This window comes from Trachypithecus francoisi, unplaced genomic scaffold (assembly GCF_009764315.1).
Source record: "Trachypithecus francoisi isolate TF-2019V2 unplaced genomic scaffold, Tfra_2.0 Lachesis_group16, whole genome shotgun sequence".
Lineage (NCBI taxonomy): Eukaryota > Metazoa > Chordata > Mammalia > Primates > Cercopithecidae > Trachypithecus > Trachypithecus francoisi.
In genome coordinates this window covers 25085984-25107324 of record NW_022681461.1, presented here as the reverse complement: position 1 = coordinate 25107324, position 21341 = coordinate 25085984, and the positions used below count along the sequence as shown (strand labels likewise).

General features: G+C 37.4%; 1 protein-coding gene and 1 pseudogene across 1 annotated transcript in view; one reads left to right on the top strand and one right to left on the bottom strand.

Annotated features, from left to right (window-relative positions):
• Positions 1-19793: 19793 nt before the first annotated feature.
• On the bottom strand, positions 19794-20294 carry LOC117099318 (annotated as a pseudogene).
• TMC1 (transmembrane channel like 1) overlaps positions 20156-21341 on the top strand; it is a 184468-nt gene continuing 183282 nt past the window's right edge. Inside the window, 1 exon segment of the mRNA XM_033238696.1 lies at positions 20156-20209. Coding sequence (XP_033094587.1) covers positions 20156-20209 — 54 coding nt within the window.

Here is a 21341-nt window from a genome sequence, read left to right as displayed (position 1 = left end):
GATTTCAATATATGATTAGCAAAGTGCTATAGAAAAAATAAAATGGCACAGTTTGGGAGTTGGCATCTTGTATCTTTCTGTCCCAGGTCTTTCCTGTGCTTGTAATTCTTTCATTGATAAAGAACTCAGCTATCTGTCCAGGCATGATGGCTCATGACTGTAATCCCAGCACTTTGGGAGGCTGAGGCGGGAGGATCACTTGAGGTCAGGAGTTCGAGACCAGTCTGGCCAACAGGGTGAAACCCACAGGGTGAAACATCTCTACTAAAAATACAAAAGTTAGCTGGGTGTGGTGGTGGGCACCCGTAGTCCCAGCTACTGAAGAGGCTGAGACAGGAGAATTGTTTGAACCTGGGAGTTGGAGGTTGCAGTGAGCTGAAATCGCGCCATAGCACTCCAGCCTGGGTGACAGAGCAAGACTCCATCTCAAAAAAAAAAAAAAAAAAAAAAAAGAGAATTCAGCAATGTGTGGTTCTTTTGAATCTGTGGTATGTAGTAGCACATCACCCCAGAGCAGAGGTTCTCAACAATGGATTTTATTCCCCAGGGGACATTTGGCAATGTCTGGAGACAATTTTGGAACTTAGAGGCTGATGCTCTTGGTGTTGTGGGCAGATGCCAAGAGAGAAGACAAATGTTCTCCAATTCAGAAGACAGCCTCCACAAAAGAATTCTTCAGTCCGAAGTGTTAATAGTGCTGTTACTGAGAAACCCTGCCCTAGAGAAGCAGCCTAGAACTTTGATTTTTCCTTTTTTTTTTTTTTTTCAATCAACTAATGAGAATAAATGTGGAGGAGACAGGCAAAAATGTCAGCAGCCCCCGATTGGTTTTCAAAATCATTTCAGATATTTGCTATTCACCAGTGTCAGCCAATGTGTATATTTTTGAAACGTCAGGAATTTCATAGACCAGATTACTAAAATGCTTATTATTATTTTTTTGTTTTCAAGAGTTTATGTTAATTATCTAGTATAGAGAAGCCTACCACAGAGATCCCTTTGTTCTGAGTACTGGACCTTTTTCACTTACCCAAAACTCTCCTACTCTATACGTTCTTCACCCTGATAATCCAAAAAGTCTGAATCCTCCCCATGGCTCTGCCCTGTTTCCATCCCCAGTCAGTGGGTTTCCCCCAGGTCTCCAGTGTGCTTTGGAAGTAGGACCTCCTAGCAGATTCGCAGTTTGAACATGGTAGTTCTCTGAGCTGTTCAGGATTTTAAATCTCTCTGCAGTTAGTTATAATCCTTCAACTCTTTTAGTCATTCTTCTAATGTCAGAATAGATAACTAAATTATTAGAGTATTAGAAGACCTATTTCCCAGAGACCACTAAGACAATCTCGTGGATATCCCACTGCAGTAAGCAGAGTCTGTTTTCTATCCAGCATCTGGTAGAGTAATTCAGACATGTGTTTTGACAGTTTGCCTGAAAGTAACTTGACGGATAAGTTTACTAAAGAATCCTAGAAAGTCAATGGCAACATTTTGGTCGTTCTAAGTTGTTCAAGCCACGTCCTTATATGTGGTTGCTTCAGATTTCTTCAGAACTGGAAAAGTACAAGGGAATTAGTATTCCAGTAATAAGGAATCTTGGATTGTGTTGGTCCTTTTAAAACATAAATTAGTTTAGCACACAAGTGGAAGCCTAGTACATTTTAAAGGGGAGTCCGAGGGAAATTTCTTGAATTGCTGTAGTTCTCATGGTGTTCTCCTGAAGCCGTGTAGATATTGATCATGCTGCCTCCCACCACCATCCCCTTCATTCCAGATCAGCTCAAAGACAACTTAGAAGGTCCTATGCTGGTCTCCTGTCTGAAATATACTTTTTCTCCTCCCGCCCCCAGCCTGCTGCCCATACTATCCCAATTCTTCTCTACCCTATTACTCCTCTGTTTCATTTTCTCTATACAAATTTTATCTATTTCTTTATACGTAAATCATCTATCACTCCCACACACTACAATGTCTGCATTCATTCCCTGAGTAACTGAAACCTAGAGGCCCTTGAGTTATTTTTGAAACTTCCTTTCCTTGGCTTTCTCCTCCAGCTGCTCTTCCAATTCATCTGCTGGGCTTGACTATTCGATTTCCAAATCTGTCTGGAACTTGTCTACCTCTCACAGTGTCCACTGCTGTTGTTCTGGTCTGGGGCACAATCGACACTCATGCTCACCGAATTGCAGCAGCCCCCTGCCTGCTGCTTATTTTAACCACACCTCTTTGTGAACCTATTCTGTACAGAGGAGCTCGAAAGAGTCGATAAAAATACAGAGCATAGTGTTCATTGCCTTGCTTGGACAGGACCTGTCATGTGTGTCTTCTCTGTAGTATTGACTGAATGCATAAACAGCGAGAAATAAATGTGCAGAGAGTAAATTGACAGAAAGCTGCCCTCAGTCATCTCCCATGGAGAGGGCTAGTGGTGACTGGCAAAGGTCAGAGCTACTATGTGTTAGATTTTGAACTAAAGTCCAATTTTTCTGAGAACGGTCAAGAGTTTATTTATAGAAAACATGCTGCTCTATCTCTTTATTCCTTCTCAGTCCCTGCAAATTAGTGGCGTTTTAGTTTATTTTAATGCACAATTATTTTTAATTTTGATTGAAAAGTTAACACTCATTTACTTCTGAAAACTATTGCTTTACTGAGGAGCATAGAGAAATAGGGACTAATTTATCAACCTACTATAGGTGGAATTTTTACTTTCATCTTTATACTTTCTTCTTCATTATTACTTTTTTAAAAAAACATAAGTATGCATTTATTTTTATAATCAAGAAATATGTGAAGTTACATAAATGTGTAATGAATTTCATTACTGGGAACTAACTGCTGGTGATATTTTACACTTGATCTTAGCCAAAAGGCCGAGAAGCGATGCTGGTGATATTTTAATGCACTATAACTTATTCTAATATTTCATGGGATTTATTTGCAATTTGTGTGATATAAATTTCCATAATATATGGAAAGATATATTAGAAGATGCTAACCATGGGCTTAAGAAAGTAGATTTCAGGCCGGGCGCGGTGGCTCAAGCCTGTAATCCCAGCACTTTGGGAGGCCGAGACGGGCGGATCACGAGGTTAGGAGATCGAGACCATCCTGGCTAACACGGTGAAACCACGTCTCTACTAAAAATACAAAAACTAGCCGGGCAAGGTGGCGGGCGCCTGTAGTCCCAGCTACTCGGGAGGCTGAGGCAGGAGAATGGCGTAAACCCGGGAGGCGGAGCTTGCAGTGAGCTGAGATCTGGCCACTGCACTCCAGTCCGGGCGACAGAGCGAGACTCCGCCTCAAAAAAAAAAAAAAAAAAAGAAAGTAGATTTCATAATTTGAAACACGGCCCACACAATTAATACATATAAGACATTTGGCACTCTACTTCTAATCTCTCGATTTTTTAGAGTAACTGTCTTTAAAAACTGCAACATATTCATGGATTTTTTAGAAACCTAATTATTTCTTGGAAAAATCCTTTGAAACAGGAAAATTGTATTTGACAGTTTTCTAAAGATTTTCTGTGGAGAAGTTTTATCTGGATATAGTATAAAGCCCTGAAGTAATCTATACATTTTATCACTGGTCTTCAGATACATTGGCAGAGTCACTTGTGAAATATATGGTTGAAATTAATGTAATTACTCTGACATTTGTTATTTTAATAAGCATTCTTAGCTAATACATAGAGGAATAAAAGAAAGGAACTCTAACACAAAAATTATCCTTTCTTAATTAAATAAGAAGGACTGCAATTATTTAAAAAGTGTATGTCAAATCCAAGTTCCCTTCAAATGTAATTTAATTTTCTGTTATTTACATTTTAAAATGGGCATAGTTTTTTCATTGTTCATCTTTCTTAATTCTTTAGGTACTACTTATGCCCCAACTCCAACAACCAAAATTAATCCTAATTTGCATCACAGCAATTTAAAATAGATCAAAGAACCAATGTCAGAGCCTAATTCAAAAGCATTGTGCTACCAATATATAGTATTAATAAAGCATATTTCTGGTTTTGCAGATCCAATTTTTTCTTTTTTTTTAAATTAAGTGCTTAACAGAGTGCTCGGCACAGAAAAAGCACTTGATACATGTTTGGTAGTCTTTGTGACTGTCGTTTTTACTGATGTTGGATATTGGTACTACTAAAGGCTAATGGGATGACGGCATTATGGTTTGATAATATAGTTAGGATGACCACTCGTCATAGCTGGCCTGTGAGAATCCTGTTTAATGTCTATTGTTCCAGTTTTCTCCAACTTAACGTTTTAGCACTCAAAAGTATGTGATGTGGAGGATACATTTTATGGTCCCCAATCCTTTATTGTAAAGAATCGTGGTGGAAAGGCTCCAGTGTAGTCATCACTCATCTTTTGATTTAGGCATCTAAGCCATTCAGGCATCATCATGGGGGTGAGCAGCCTGAATGACAGTAAGCTTTTCAAGTATGGGGACATGCACTTAAGATAGGTATAGTTAGTCCCATGCCAATCTCATCTTACCTACTGTAGGTCAAGAATCAGGCAATATTTAGGAAATGGAACCCCAAGTCTTGATCTCTTTCTTCACCCTTTATCTCAAAATGGTTTTTACTTGGGATTTTTTTTTTTTTTTTTTTTTTGAGACAGAGTCTTGCTCTGTCACCCAGGCTGGAATGCAGTGGCGCGATCTCAGCTCACTGTAAGCTCCGCCTCCCGGGTTCACACCATTCTTCTGCCTCAGCCTCTTGAGTAGCTGGGACTACAGGTGCCCGCCACCACGCCCGGCTAATTTTTTGTATTTTTGGTAAAGACGGGGTTTCACCATGTTAGCCAGGATGGTCTCGATCTCCTACCTCGTGATCCACCTGCCTTGGCCTTCCAAGGCGCTGGGATTACAGATGTGAGCCACCGCACCCGGCCCCAGATCTTAGATTTTGTTAAGGCCCTCACGAGGTAGATGAAATAACACCCAGAATTTGGCTAGATTATTTTCTCCTTAAGATGCTCAGTTGTGATTTTCTGTGTATCAGTCTCAAGCTGCAAATTCTCTATTCCAGGTTCTTATGATCTGTGTCCTAACTATATAATATAGGACCCCAGTGGTCCCTATGCCTCTGGTTCTGTTGTCATCATACACTTTTCCTGTTTCGTTCCTATAGACAAATTTATTCATAGCTAGGGAACAGATTATGTTAGTAAAGGTGTTAGCTAACATGAGTTTAAGGCAAGAGCTTAAACGTAAATATCCCTAGGGATTGGACAAGCAATATGCTTTAAATAGTAAAGCCATCAGGTATGGCTTGACTGCATGCCTGCAGAGGAAACAGCTGCCTATTTAAAATAGCCACAGAAGATTATTGCCATCTAAAAATGTGGGTATGCTTTGTCAAATGTTTTTAAAGAAAAGTCGGAAATCCAAAAATTTGTATGAAATTTTTAAATTTTTTATGTTGTCAATTAATTCAATTTTTGAAAAGACTCAATATAGGCAGAGAAAAATAACTACAGCCCAAGGTTAAGCCAAGAAGTATCGGTTTTCTACTTTTCCTTTGTAGTCAGATTTGTTCAGATATAATTCAGATGTAATAAATTCACCCTTTTGTGAATTTATGTACAGTTCTATGAGTTTTGACAAAAACCTGTACATTAGTGTGACAATCACTGTAGACAAGATATAGAATAATTCTCTTATCTCCCCTCTTCCAAAATTCTCCCAAGCCTCTTTGTGGTTAATTCTTCTAGCTCCTGACAATCACTAAAAAATTTTCTGTCTATAGTTTTGCCTTTTCAAAAATGTTCATTACTGTATGAAAATTACTCTATGAAAAATGTTCATTACTACATACAGTGTTCACTACTGTATGTAGCCTTTTGAGACAGGCTTCTTCTTTCTTTCACTGAACACAAATAATTTGACTTATTCATGTTGTTATATGTATTTAGGTTGTTTCTACCTAATTTTCAAAGGTTTTTTTCCTTCCTTCTCCTTTCCTCCTTCCTTTCTCTTTTCTTTCCTTATTACACTCCTTCCTCCTTTTATTCTGCCTTTTTTCTCCCCTTCCTACTTTCCCACTTTTTTAGATATGAGGTGTAGGTGTACGGAAGTAGATTAATCTTGTTATTTATTTCATAACATACTCTCATTTGGGCCCATGCATGGCTTGCATTTCAATATTCTATTGAGATAAAACTCATATACATTCACATGAAGAAATAGCCCTGTGGAGGGAAAGAAATGGATATGCAGTAAACTACACATACTCATTTACAACTTGAAAAGTTTGCCATATGTATACACAATGAAACCATCAACACATTCAAGGTAATAACATATCTCAGTTTCCTTGTGTCTTTATGTTATTCTTCCTTCCTTCCATCTGATCTGCTTTCTGTCACTGCATTTGCTAGAATTTTATGTAAATTAAATCATATAGCATGTGCTCTTTTTTTGTCTGGCTTCTTTCATGCAGCATAATTATTTTGCCATTCATATCAGTTTTTGTGTGTATCAATAGTTCATTCTGTATTATTACAAATTAGCATTCAATTACATGAATATATTGTAATTGATTCATTTGTGAATGGACATTGCATTATTTCCAGTTTTGGCTACGACAAAGATTCATGTGGAAGTCTGTATAGGGACATATGCTTTCATTTCTCTTGGATAAATGTCTTAGAGTAGAATGGCTAAGTCATATGGTAGATGTATGTTTAACTTTTAAAGACATTGCCAAATTGTTGTCCAAAGTGTGTACCATTTTACATTCCTGGCAGCAGTGTCTGAGAGTTCTAGTTCTTCACCATCCCCCTTCCAACACTTGGTATAGTCAGGCTTGCAATTTTAGCCATTTTAATAAATGTGTAGTGGTATCTTACTGTGGTTTTAATTTGCATTTCCCTAGTGCCTAGTTATGTTGTGTCTTTACTTTTGTTTATTTACCATCATTATCTTCCTTGGTCAAATATCTGTTTAATAATTCATACTTTTTTTATTGGACTGTTTGTTTTCTTATTAGTAACTTTGGAGAGTGCTATATATATTCTGGATACAAATCCTTTAACAAATGTATGATTTGCAAATATTTTCTCCCAGTCTGTGATTGTCTTTTAATTCTCCTAGCTGTCGTTTGAAGAGCAGATGCTCTTAATTTTATAAAGTTCACTTTATGGTTTTTTTTCTTTCATGGATTGGACATTTGGTGTTATAGCTAAAAAAATTCTGCCTAACCCATAGCCTTATGTGTTTTCTTTTAGAAGTTTTATAGTTTTAGGTTTTACATTTGGGTCTATGGTCCATTTTGAGTTAATTTTTGTATATGGTCTAAGATGCAGATTGAAGATTTTTTTTTAATATGTGGAAAACTGATTGTTCCAGCACTATTTATTGAAAAGACTAATTTCTCCACAACATTGTCTTTCTACCTTTGTTGTGAATCATTTGACTATGTATGTGTGAGTCTATTTCTGAATTCTCTTTTCTGTTTCAGTAATTCATCTATGTTGATGCCAATGCTACACTGTCCTGATAACTGTTTTCTACTTTTTCTTTGTAGTCAGATTTGTTCAGATATAATTCAGATGTAATAAATTCACCCTTTAAGTGTACAGTTCTATGAGTTTTGACAGACACCTGTGCATTAGTGTGACAATCATTGTAGACAAGATATAGAATAATTCTATATCTTGGTAACTGATAGTTATCCTGATAACTGTAGTTAATAAAGTCTTAAAGTTAGGTAATAAAAGTCTGCTATTTTTTTCCTTTTCAAGGTTGCATTTTCCTCTTCCAAGTCATTTGCATTAATCAAAAACTACATGGAAAATGTGTATTATGAAAAAAAGGTATGGAATTTAAAAATTTTCAAAATTCTTTTGCATCAAAGTAAATGTATACTAACTTGTTATAATATGTGTGAACAGGAGCTAGTCTGAGGCATTGAAAAGGATAAATCATCAATTTAAAAACTGCCCCCATTAGAAAACACGAATTCTGATAAAATTGAAGAAAGAACAAATATCAAATTTATTGTGAAGCGTGAGTGAAAAAAGGGTGAAATCACTGATGCTTTATGAAAAATTTACAGGGAAAATGTCACATTATCAAATGGATAACTCATTTTAAGAACAGATGATTTGATGTTGAAGTCGAAACCCACAGCAGCAGACCATTCACGTTAATTGATAGGAAAAAAATTCATCTTGTTTTGTCTTAATTGAAGAGCACTCATGATTAACAGCACAAATAATAACCACCACCATATACATCTCAACTGGCTCAGCTTACACAATTCTGACTGAAAAATTAAAATTGGCCGAAGTTTCCACTCTATGGGTGCCAAAACCATTGTGCCCAGATCCAGACAAGAGTAGAGCTTTTGATGGAAATTTTAAACAAGTGGGATCAAGGCCCAGAAAGATTTCTTAAAAGAACAGTAATAGGAGATGAAACATGGCTTATCAGTATGACCCTGAAGCCCAAGCACAAACAAAACAATGGTACCAAGAGGTGGACGTGGCCCAGTCAAAGTAAGAGCAGACCAGTCAAGAGCAAAGATCATGGCAACAGTTTTTTGGATGTTCAAGGCACTTTTCTTGACTTTCTGGAGGGTCAAAGAACAATAATATCTTTTATTATGGGAGTGTTTTGAGAAAGTCAACGTGTTAGCAGAAAAAGGTCTGGCAAAGCCTCACCACAGAGTTCTTCTCCACCATGACAATGTTCCTGTTCATTGTCACAAAACAAGCTCTCACCAAACAAGCTCAATTTTGCAAGAGTTTCAGTGGGAAATCATTAGGCATCCACCTTACAGTCTTGATTTGGTTCCTTCTGGCTTTTTGTTTTCTAATCTTAAAATAATCTTTAAAGGGCACCCATTTTTCCTTAGTTAATAATGGAAAAAAGCCTCCATAGTTCAATTCCCAGGATCTTCATTTCTTAAGGAATGTACTATTTGGCTGGTATCATTGCTTACAAAAGTGTCTTAAACTCGATGGAGCTTATATTGAGAAATAAAGTTTATATTTTTCATTTTAATCTTCTAATTATATTTTTCCATAAAATGTTTGAAGTCCTCTCATATATATAAGCTCTGGAATCAGCTTATCAAGTTATTTACATTTACTGCTATATCACACTCTGTTTTATGGATATTCTAAAATTATAGTCTATGATTTATATGTTCTTGACTATTGCATGATTTACATATCTATATACCGATGATCATATTTTGCAAAGTTTTTGTTATTGTTATTCTATTATGAACAGTGCTACTAATATAAATCGTATTTGCCACCTTGTACACAGGTGCAAGTTTATTGTAATAGTCTTAGTATTAAATTTTCTGAGTCATAGTTTAGCAAAAGCTCAACTTTTTACAAGATATTGCTGGATTGTTTTCCAAAGTAGCTAAGTTATACTCCTATTAGCCATATACAAGAGATTCTAATCATCTTCATTCTTCAGATTTGCTATTTTCACACTTGCTAATTTTGCCAGAAAAAATCATGAAAATGCATACCCATACCTGTAGTGGTCTTGATTTCCATTTACTCAGAAGAGATCGGACATTTTTTCTTATGTTTATGGGCTATATTTTTCCTTCTTTTATGATATTACTGTTCATGTTTTTGATCATCTTTTATTGGGTTACAGCCATTTTATTTTATTTTTTTTTATTTTTTTTGAGGTGGAGTCTTGCCCTGTCCCGCAGGCTGGAGTGCAGTGGCACCATCTTGGCTCACTGCAACCTCTGATAGGCCATTTTATATCCTAACACATGAAGTATCTGTTCAAAACTTTTGCCATTTTTTTCCTGTAGGTGTGCTTGTCTTTTCCTTGTTATAATGTAACAATTCTTTATTTTTGATATTAATCTTTTAGAAAGTGTTCTGTTGGGCTGGGCATGGTGGTTAATGCCTATAATCCCAGCACTTTGGGAGGCTGAGGCAGGTGAATTACCTGAGGTCAGGAGTTCGAGACCAAACTGGTCAACATGGTGAAACTCTGTCTCTACTGAAAATACAAAAATTAGCCGGGTGTGGTGGCGGGTGCCTATAATCCCAGCTTCTCTGGAGGCTGAGGCAGGAGAATTGCTTGAACCCAGGAGGTGGAGGTTGCATTGAGCTGAGATCACGCCACTGCACTCTAGCCTTGGTGACAGAGTGAGACTCCATCTCAAAAAAAAAAAAAAAAAAGAGAAAAGAAAGTGCTCTGTCAGTGGCAAATATCTCTTACCATGTTTTTTAGTTTTCTTTGAAACCTCTTTTAATGAATAGAATTTTTTTATTTTAATGTAATTTAATACATCTATTCTTTTATAATTGTCTTCAGTTTCTTTAGTATTGTTTTCATAATCTTCTGAATATGAGTCTTGCAAAACATCTTTTGTTAATTTTCTCATGGTTTTTGTTATAATAGTATTTAGAGTTATTTTGTATATTTATAAGTTAATATAAATCAAATTACATGTTGTTCTTGCTCTAAATTACAGATTCAATCATTTGCAACAAAACTTTATCTTTGTAAGTCCTCAAGTTAATTGAGTACTCTGGATATCTTTACATGTAAATACTTGTATCAACTGTCTTCTGTCTTATTATTTCAGTTAAAATCCAGTATCTAGAATAGGGGAAAAACCAGGTGAACATCACCCTTACAGAGATTTATTTTGAGATAATTTAGGGTGTGCTCCATACTGTCTTGGCTATGGGCTAGTCTGTATATTCTAGAAGGGTCAGATATGTGCACACATTGATGTGTGTAGTCAAAAGCTGCTCCAATATAAATATGCCACCAGGATCCATTTCAAAACATTGCTTCCTCTTGCCTAGGTTAGTGCAGCTATGCTTGCTGTCACCCAAGTAACCAGAGAATGCCAGCGTGCTTGCTCTCAAAAAGGCAGCCTTTTCTGCACCATTACAATTTGTGCTTTTTGTGCCTTTCTTTTCACTGAAGGAAATCTTTTTTTTTTATCATTCCAAATCAAAGATCGCTACCTTCCTATGAGAAGTTTCAATAGAAAGAAAAAAATGTTACACTTCCTCAGAAAAATAGCACTTTCTTCATATTGCAAGTTTTACTTTCAGAAAAGTGGAAAAAATAAATACTATGTCCCCAAGTTTCCCCTCACTGGAAATTGGTTGCTATATTGAATGTGCTATAGCTTTGCTGCTTAAACCCAAATGCCAAGCGCAGGAGTATCTTCTTTACTAACCCATTTAATTTACCAAGCACACTTAGTGGCTGGTGTTTCTCACCTTTCTAAGAGTGCACTCACTTACACTGCCCTCAATATATGTAATTAGGATAAAACCATAGAATGGAAGGCATTAAAAAGGAGGCAGGAAAGCACAGGCAGAGTGGGATGAAGCCAGCTTTGCTCCGAATAGGACTTACATGATCACTTTAGTTTTATTCCAGACATGAGCCCCAAATACAAACCCTTTGACCTGAGTGCTCCATCCCTTAAATGGCAAACTAAACATTCGTGAAAATTTAATGGTGAGGAAATTAGTACCTTCTTAAGTTTCAGACGGTGAAATGGCACCAGGGGAGCACTTTCAGTGGCAGGCAGACCTGTGTGGATGTGCTAGATCAAACCTGAAATATTTGTCCCTTCATCCTGCAGTCCCTCTCCAAACCAGCCAGCCACTGAGACCTTCTGACAGGACACCCCCAGGATGCCACCCAAAAAAGGTATTTACAAAATCAAGACTGTCTGTAGGACACTATGTCTTTCTGAGAAGTATAAAGGTATTTGAAAACTTTGAAAAGTTTGTTTTACAATTTTTGTTCCCTCTTTTGGGGCTTTCCCTCTTTCATTTTTTTTTTTTTTTTTCTTTCCTGTGAGTAGTTTCCCTTTGTTTTCTGAGAAATTGAGAAGGGCTTAATATCTCTCCACCTTCTTCTCTTTTATGGATGAATGATTTCACCAACCGGTAAGTGCTAAAACTGACTTTGCTTTCATTCAGGAAGACAATGGAGGAAAGGAAGATGCACTGAGATTTCAGCATAGCAACTCAAATGCGGGCTTTATTCCACAGCAGTGATCTATTGTCAGACTGGTGTGTGGGACAGCTTTTGAAAGGGGACTCGTTCTACTTCCGTTTATGAATTAAACAAAGTTCTAAATTAAGTAAACTTGAGAAGAACAGGAAGCAGGTAAAGGCAGGGATAGCAGAGAAAGGAGACATCAAACCCTATTGTTGTAGGATATTTATGTGAAGGAACGAGCAATGTGATAAAACACATTTTTGCTTGCTGTGACTTGCCATAGGGTGCATTTTCAGTACTGTGTGGATAATGTGTGGCATGTTCATTCATCAGTCATTCTTTGACATTTATGTAGCTTACACTTGGATCTATTTTCAACAACATTTCAGTTTCCTGAAGACAAACTGGCAGAATTTTCAAATAGGAAAAACCTGAACACACACATTTGCTTTTCTGTATAGACTGTCTAGTCCAGATAATCTCGCTCTCAGTCATTTTGTTAGCTTACTTATTTAATCTTAGAATGGAAAGTGGAAACAGAGACCTCATTTAGAGATAATCTAGTAAAGCCATCCAGCTTCAGGCCCGTATCTTGGGAATCTGAGTAGTATCCTATTTAATATGCTCATTTTATTAACTTTAAACACCTGGAGAACATCATTATTGAGAAAGCCATTGCTTTTGAAAAAACAGAAACAAAACAACCACTTCCTATGAGGCTCTACACATCTTTCCAAAGAAGCTATTGGAAATGGCCCAAAGTTTCGTATTAGTTCTTAATAGGGTGTGGTGGTTTTTCATTAGTAAGAACAGGATTCGAATTTTATGGAAGATGGTAGATTTCAATACCTTAGCATTTTTCTCAACCCTGGGATCTTCCAGTTCCTCAGGCTATTTTAGGTAGTTATAGTGTTGGCAAACTTTTTAAGTGCCCAATAATTTTTACAAAAACTTGTAATAAATCTGCTCAGGCTATCTTAAATGCCAACCATCTCATTAAGCAAGTCAAATTAGAATGGATTATTCCTGCTGTTTATTAGTGCTGTATATTATTTATCATTTATTAACCTTATTGCACTCACATAGCATGTATTTTAAAGTTTAATAGTTTTATTTTAATTATGAATGTAATATATGTTGTTGCAGAAAATATGTAAACTTTAGAGAAAATATGCTAAATGATGCACTGATGGAAATACAAAATCCCACCACAAAAATATCATTATCAACATTTGGGTATTCGCTTCCAAACTTTTTTTTTTTTTTTTTTTGAGAAGGAGTCTCGCTCTGTCGCCCAGGCTGGAGTGCAGTGGCCGGATCTCAGCTCACTGCAAGCTCCGCCTCCCGGGTTCACGCTATTCTCCTGCCTCAGCCTCCGGAGTAGCTGGGACTACAGGCGCCCACCACCTCACCCGGCTAGTTTTTTTGTATTTTTTTTAGTAGAGACGTGGTTTCACCGTGTTAGCCAGGATGGTCTCGATCTCCTGACCTCGTGATCCGCCTGTCTCGGCCTCCCAAAGTGCTGGGATTACAGGCTTGAGCCACCGCGCCCGGCCCCAAACTTTTTATATGAGAGTTATGTTTGGTTTTTACGTAATAAAATGGATAAAAATCAATAAGTACAAAGCAAATGTAGCTTTTAAGACAATACTTGGGCTTCATAAGAATGGAAAAAAATGATAGACTTGCCTGGTGTGGTTTACATAATGTCACAGTATCGTAACAATAGCTCCATTATTGAGTGTCTATTATGTGCCAGGTTCTGTACAATGTTCAGTGATGAGTCACCGTGATGACTAGAGGTAAAGGAAGGACAAGTGATGCCTTACTATGATGGCTTTCAACAAGCTATGAAGGGACAGAATAAGCCTTTTTTGAAACTTTTATTTTAGGCTTGGGAGTACATATGAAGGTTTATTACATAGGTAAACATGTGTCATGGGAGTTTGTTTTGCATATTATTTCATCACCCAGGTATATATGCCCAGAACCCAATAGTGTAGTTATCTTTTCTCCTCTCCTCTGTCATCCTATCCTCCCCGCTCACATAGACCCCAGTGTCTGTTGTTTCCTTCTTTGTGTTCATAAGTGCTTATCATTATCGTACTTATAAACGAGAATGTCGTATTTGATTGTCTGTTTCTGCATTAGTTGGCTGAGGATAATGTCCTCCAGCTCCATCCATGCTCCCACATAAGACGTAATCTCATTCTTTTTTTATGGCTGCATGGTATTTCATGGTATGTGTGTGTGTGTGTGTGTGTGTGTATATATATCACATTTTCTTTATCCAGTTGGGACAGAATAAGTCCATTGCTCAGATTGTTGAAATACTCTGCACAGAACACAAGGAAATCTGTGGACTTCGAGGTAGCCCATGAAGAGATGAAGCAAGGCAAATTTATAACCTCCTGTATGCTGTTTTCACTCCATGGAGAGTCAACACAACACACTTCTGAGTTGTGTTATCAAGTTCCTTCAACATGGCATTGCTGTAAGATCCTAGATCCCACACTCCATGGTGTGATGTTTTAGCCAAGTCTGGAAGTGGCACAGGCCCTAAAATCTCTGCGATTGCAGGTTGTCCACTCTGCTGTAGGCTTGCCACTTCAAAGGAAAGTGTTTGGTTGGGGCTGGGATTTGGGCAGAGCCATAGAAAAGAAGGGAACATTCAAGGGAATTTGATGATGTACATGGTGTCTCTGTCTGATACAGAAAGAAAAAACTCTAAATAAACATTTGATACGTAGAAATGCTAGTATTTGGTAAGATTGAATGTGAGAAGATGAGGGATAAGAAGGTATTAAGAATGACTCCCAAGTTTCTAACTTGGTCAGTCGAGTAGAAGGGAAATTATTTTTATTTTTATTTTTAAAATTTCAGTAAGTTTTTGGGGAACAGGTGGTGTTTGGTTACATGAATAAGTTCTTTAGTGGTGATTTCTGAGATTTTGGTGCACCCATCCCCTGAGCAGTGTACTCTATACCCAGTGTTAGTCTCTTATCCCTCACCCCCTTCCCACTCTTTCCCTTGACTCCCCAAAGTCCATTGTACTGTTCTTATGTCTTTGGGTCCTCATAATTTAGCTCCCAATTATGAGTGAGAACATATGATGTTTGGTTTTCCATTTCTGAGTTGCTTCACTTAGAATAATAGTCTCCAATTCCATTCAGGTTGCTGTGAATGCCATTATTTTATTACTTTTTTATGGCTAAGTACTATTCCATGGTACATACATATGTCCTACATTTTCTTTATCTATTTGTTGACAGATGGGCATTTGGGCTGGTTCCATATTTTTGCAATTGCAAATTGTGCTGCTATAAACATGTGTGTTCAAGTATTTTTTTCACATAATGACTCCTTTTCCTCTGGGTAGCTACCCAGTGGGATTGCTGGATCAAACGGTAGATCTACTTTTAGTTCTTTAAGGAATCTCCATAGTTTTCCATAGTGATTGTACTAGTTTACATTCCCACCAACAGTGTAAACGTATTTCCTTTTCATCATATTCACGCCAACATCTTTTTTTAAATTATTATTATGACCATTGTTGCAGGAGTGAGGTGGTATCCCACTGTGGTTTTGATTTGCGTTTCCCTGATAATTAGTGATGCTGAACATTTTTCCGTAGGCTTGTTGGGCCATTTGTATATCTGAGTGGAAGGAAATTACAATAAATAAAACAGGAAGGCAGCAGAAAGAGGTTTGTTTACGGTATGGCTTGATTATTTGCAAGATGTTTGCTGTAGCATAGGAGAGAGGTGGATGTTGGTGATACTGATTTTGTCATTATCTGTGAGTTAAAGTTTCTAAAATCATGTGGCTTCCTAGGGAAAGCATATAGAATGACAAGGGAAGATGGCTAGTAATGGCACCCTGAACAACTTCAGCATTTAGAGGTGGGTGGAGGAGGATAAGCCCATGGAAGAAACGAAAGGATGGGCCAGCGAGATGAGAGGAGAAGCTAAGGGAGTAGAGAGTTACCAGAGGGAGGGCGGGATCAGTTAAGAACCTTAGTGTGTTGCAAAGAAATAACCTGCAATGCGGACCAACCAGGGGAACATTTGTACAAATGATGACAATTCTGAATTATAATTTAAAATTTAATTGTATTGAGAGCACTCTCTGTCTTTGTCTCATCATAATTTGAAGCAGGTTAACTATATATTAGCTAGAAAAAGCCCTTTGAAATTTTCCTTCAATGTATCAATAGATTCTGTGATTTTTTTGTTTTAAGTAGAAACTGCCTATTGGTAAAATAGCACTTAATTGGGATAATGCTTGTGAAAGCCATTTCTAAACTTTGAATTGACATACAAAATAAAGGTGGCAATTATCACCATGTTGCTATACTCTCTTTGGCCATATACATTTTTTTGTCAACAATACGAAGATAAGCCTTGTACAAATTCTTCAAAGTTATACATTTGTGGTACTTGAAGAATGTTTTACTATATAAAAAGATAGCATTTCCTACAATAAATAAATAGTTTATGTATCAATGTGTTCAGATTATAAATTCTCATAGAAATTCACTTTATTAACTCATTTATTCATCTGATCACAGCTCATTCAGCAAACAAATTCTTTTTTCCTTTTTTTGAGCTGGAGTTTCGCTCTTGTTGCCCAGGCTGGAGTGCAATGGCATAATCTCGGCTCACTGCAACCTCCGCCTCCTGGGTTCAAGTGATTCTCCTGCCTCAGCCTCCTGAGTAGCTGGGATTACAGGCACGTGTCACCATGGCTGGCTAATTTTGTATTTTTAGTAGAGATGGGGTTTCTCCATGTAGGTCAGGCCGGTCTCGATCTCCCGACCTCAGGTGATCTGTGCGTCTCAGCCTCCCAAAATCCTGGGATTACAGGCATGAGCCACCGCACCCGGCCTTGTTTTGTTCTTTTTAAGTGCTCTGGGAAGAAGGTATATGACAGAGTCCCTTCTCTCAAAGAGTTTATAGATTAATGTGTTTATAGATTAATGTGTTAGAACAATTATTGAAACAAAACCAGAGTCAGGCACATTGCTATGCGAGCTATAGAGAGCCTATGAAAATTAGGAACATTGACACATTTGTTCCTAACCTGGTTTGTGCTTTCAGGATTCCTCTGAAGTGGCAGCACTCCTTGGGTTTGAAATGTTTGTCAGTAATGACTGATGGACATCAACAGGTGAATAGACACACAAAAAAAACCTGTGAAACTTACATAACATGGGATACTTTTCAACAACAAAAAGAAACAAATTATTGATACATTTAACAATGTGGATGAATCTCAAAAGCATTATGCTATTCCTTTGACTGATAAAATGTTGACACTCCTTTATTTTCCTTTCTTTCATTCCACTTTAAAAATCAGCCTTAGTATACTTTAGGCACAATATACTATATACATTTAAAATGACAATTTGACAAGTTTTGACAAATGTATATGCATTATAAAAATCATGATAAAGATTTCCGCTGCCTCAAAATGTTTCCTCATGCCTTCTTGGAATAAATCCACACATGCCCTCCGTCTCTACACCCCACCACCCATATACTCTACCTCTAGACCCAAGCAATTGCTAGTCTGCTTTTTGTCAGTGTAGATTAGTTTGCATTTTCTAGAATTTCGTTTTAATGGAAATGTACAGTAAGTACTGTTTTGTGCCTGGCTTCTTACATTTAGTATAGTGCTTTTAAGATTCATCCACAAGAAAATGTGGCACATATACACCATGGAATACTATGCAGCCATAAAAAAGGATGAGTTTGTGTCCTTTGTAGGGACATGGATGCAGCTGGAAACCATCATTTTCAGCAAACTATCGTAAGAACAGAAAACCAAACACCACATGTTCTCACTCATAGGTGGGAACTGAACAATGAGATCACCTGGACTCGGGAAGGGGAACATCACACACCGGGGCCTATTATGGGGAGGGGGAAGGGGGGAGGAATTGCATTGGGAGTTATACCTGATGTAAATGACGAGTTGATGGGTGCTGACGAGTTGATGGGTGCAGCACACCAACATGGCACAAGTATACATATGTAACAAACCTGCACGTTATGCACATGTACCCTAGAACTTAAAGTATAATAATAAAAAATAAAATAAAATAAAAAGAATGCTTAATAAGAATGTATGAAATGAGAAGAAAAGATTAATCCACATTGCTGGGTGTATCAATAATTTATTTCTTTTTATTGCTGAGTAGTATTCTATCGTATACATGGTTCACAGTTTATCCATTTGTCTGTGAATGGACATTCCAGTTGTTTTCTATTTGGGGCTGTTATGAATAAAGCTGCTATGAACATTTGAATAGAATCTGTGAATGTTTGGATTGGAATTGCTGGGTTGTATGGTAAGTGTTTGATTAACTTCATAAGAAACTGCCAAATGATTTTCCAAAGTAGCAATATATAATTTTGCATTTTCACCAGCAGCGTATGAGATTTCCTGTTGATCCTCATCCTCATCAAAACCTAGAATTAAGAGTGAATCTTTTAAATTTTAGCCTTTTGAGAAGATGTGTAGTGGTACTTCATTGTGGTTTTAGTTTGCATTTCTCTAATGACTAATGATGTTTAACATGTTTTTGTATCTTCTTTTGTCTCCATCTATTCTTCATTCTTCATTCTCTTTTCTTCCTTTAGATTAAGTATTTTTTATTTTATTCTATCTTCACTACTGGGATATTATCTATAAATTTTTTGTTGTTCCATTTTAGTGAGTTACAATATGAATCTTTAACTTATCACAGTCTATCATCAAATAATGGTATACCCCTTACATATGTTTTAGAAACCTTACAGTGGTAAAAATATCAGTTCCCCATCCTGTACTTGGTGCTATTGTTTTCATGCATTTTATTCCATATATACTAGAAACTCTACAATCTATCATTATTACTTTTGGTTTAAATATTAAATCATCTTAAAAAGAGATTTTTAAAAATAAGGAAAAAGTCTTTCATATTTTTTCATGTATTTGCCATTTTTATTGTTTTGTTCTTCCATATTTCAGATCTAAATTTCTATCTGGTATAATTTTCCTTCTGCCTGAGTAACTACCTTCAGTATTTTTTTGTAGCACAGATCTGTTGGCAATGGTTCTCTGAACTTTTGTATGTCTGAAAAAGCCTTTAGTTAATTTTTGAAAGAAGGTTTTTGATGGACGTATGATATGGTTTGTTTCCATGTCTCCATCCAAATCTCACTTTGAATTGTAATCCCCATGATCCCCATGTCATGGGGACATGATCCCCGTGTCAAGGTGGGGGACCAGGTGGAGGCAATTGGATCATGAGGACCATTCCTCCCATGCTGTTCTCCTAATAATGAGTGAGTCTCATGAGATCTGATGGTTTTATAAGCATCTGGCATTTCACCTGCTTGCACTTCTCCTTTCTCTTTCTGCCACCTTGTGAAGAAGGTGCCTGTTTCCCCTTCACCTTCTGCCATGATTGTAAGTTTCCTGAGGTCTCCCCAGCCATGCTGAACTGTGAGTCAATTAAACCTCTTTCCTTTATAAGTTACCCAGTCTTGTGTATTTCTTCATAGCAGCATGAGAATGGACTAATACAGTATGTACAATTACAGGTTGCTAGTCCCTTTTCAGTGCTTTAAGGATTTCCGTCTTCCATAGTTTCTGATGAGTAGTCTGTGACCATTCTTATCTTTGTGCCATATTTTCTCATTTTTTTCTGACCCTCCCTTCTGAGACTCCAATTACAAATATCCTAGACTTCTTAATATCATTCAAAAGATTACTGATGCTTGTTTCATTTTTTTTTTTTTTTAAGTTTCCAACTGGTAATCAATTTATTAAAATAGTTGACTTAAATGTCTACAATGGTGACTTCCATCTCAACTCCTGGCTCAATACTGATGGAAGTAATCTGCTTAACAATCTCAGAAGGGCTGTACAAGTCAAGGAGTCTCTTGTGGATTCTCATCTGGAAACGATCCCATGGCTTAGAACCTTCACCACATGGAGTTTTTTCTTGTAGTGATTAGTAGGCATTCGAACTGGTCTTTTCACTTTGAGATTCTTTTCCTTTGCCCCTCTGATCAAGTCACCACACACCTTCTCCAGGGATTTTACGTTGCAGCTTGTTAGAGTGATTCGAATTCGGTGAATTGCCACCTCCTGCTCCATAGTTGTTTTTCCGGTATCCTTAAAAGCCATGGCTGCTGCGCGGCTTCCTGACCGACTTCTTCGGCGGCGAGAGCTAACAGCGGTGAGTCAGGAGCAGGTGTGGGCGGATCAGAGCCCCGCACCACCTACGACCACGTCTTCCTCAAAGAGGTGTTTCATGTTTTAAAATCTTAATTTCCTTCTGTTTCACTTTGGGTAAAATCTGTCTTCAAGTTTGGTGGTCTTTTTTTGGGCCAATATCTAATCTAAAGTTTATCCTATCCAGTATGTTTCTCATTTCAAATATTGTATTTTCTAGCCGCAGAGTTTGATTTGTACTTGAAAACGTTTTTTATTTTTCTCATCGTCTTAAACATTTGGAGTATACTTACAACCATTGTTTTACTGTTGCTATCTGCCGATTCTATCATCTATGAAATTACTAGATCTGTTTCTATTGATTGATTTGATTACTACTCTGGTTGGGAGGCAATATTTTCCCTACTTCTTTGCTTACTTGGTAATTTTTTTATCAAAATAAATTTATAAAAGTAAACTTCATTTACAATTGGACATGATGAATTTTACATTTTTGTGTCCTGGATTTTTCTGTATTCCTTTAAATATTGTCGGATTTCTCCCCCCCCCCCCCCCGCGCCCCCACCGGGATGCAGATAAGTTTCTTGGAATTAGCTGGATGGCTTTTGAGATTTGCTTTTAAGATTTGTTAGGGTGAGTTCAGAGCAGGGCTACTTTGATCTCGGAAATAGCCCTCTGAAGGGTCTCATGTTCTATGAGATAGGAGGTCGTTCTCCTCTGACTGGTTGTCAGCCTAAGCTATTCCTGATTCTTGTAAGGTCTGGACACTGTTCTGCGTACTCCTTTCTGATAGTTCTTTCCCTGGCCTTAGTAGTTACCACACATCTATGCATACAGCAGTGTTCAGCCAAAGTGTGAAAGGATTCAAAGATCTCCAGAGCTCTCTCTGTGTCACTCGTTTCTGTTATTCTATCCCACAAATTCTAAGTGTGTGAAACTCCCTGAAATCAGAACTATGTCTCCTCAACTCAGTGAGACCACAAGCCACTGCTTGGGTTTCCCCTGCCTATATTGCAACCTAGAAACTCTTCTCAGGCGAAAAGATCAGGCAACATCAGGGGTCATCTCATTTCCTTCCCTTTCAGAGATCACTGTCTCGGGTTGTCTATTGAACAACGTCTGAAGAAAGATGTTTC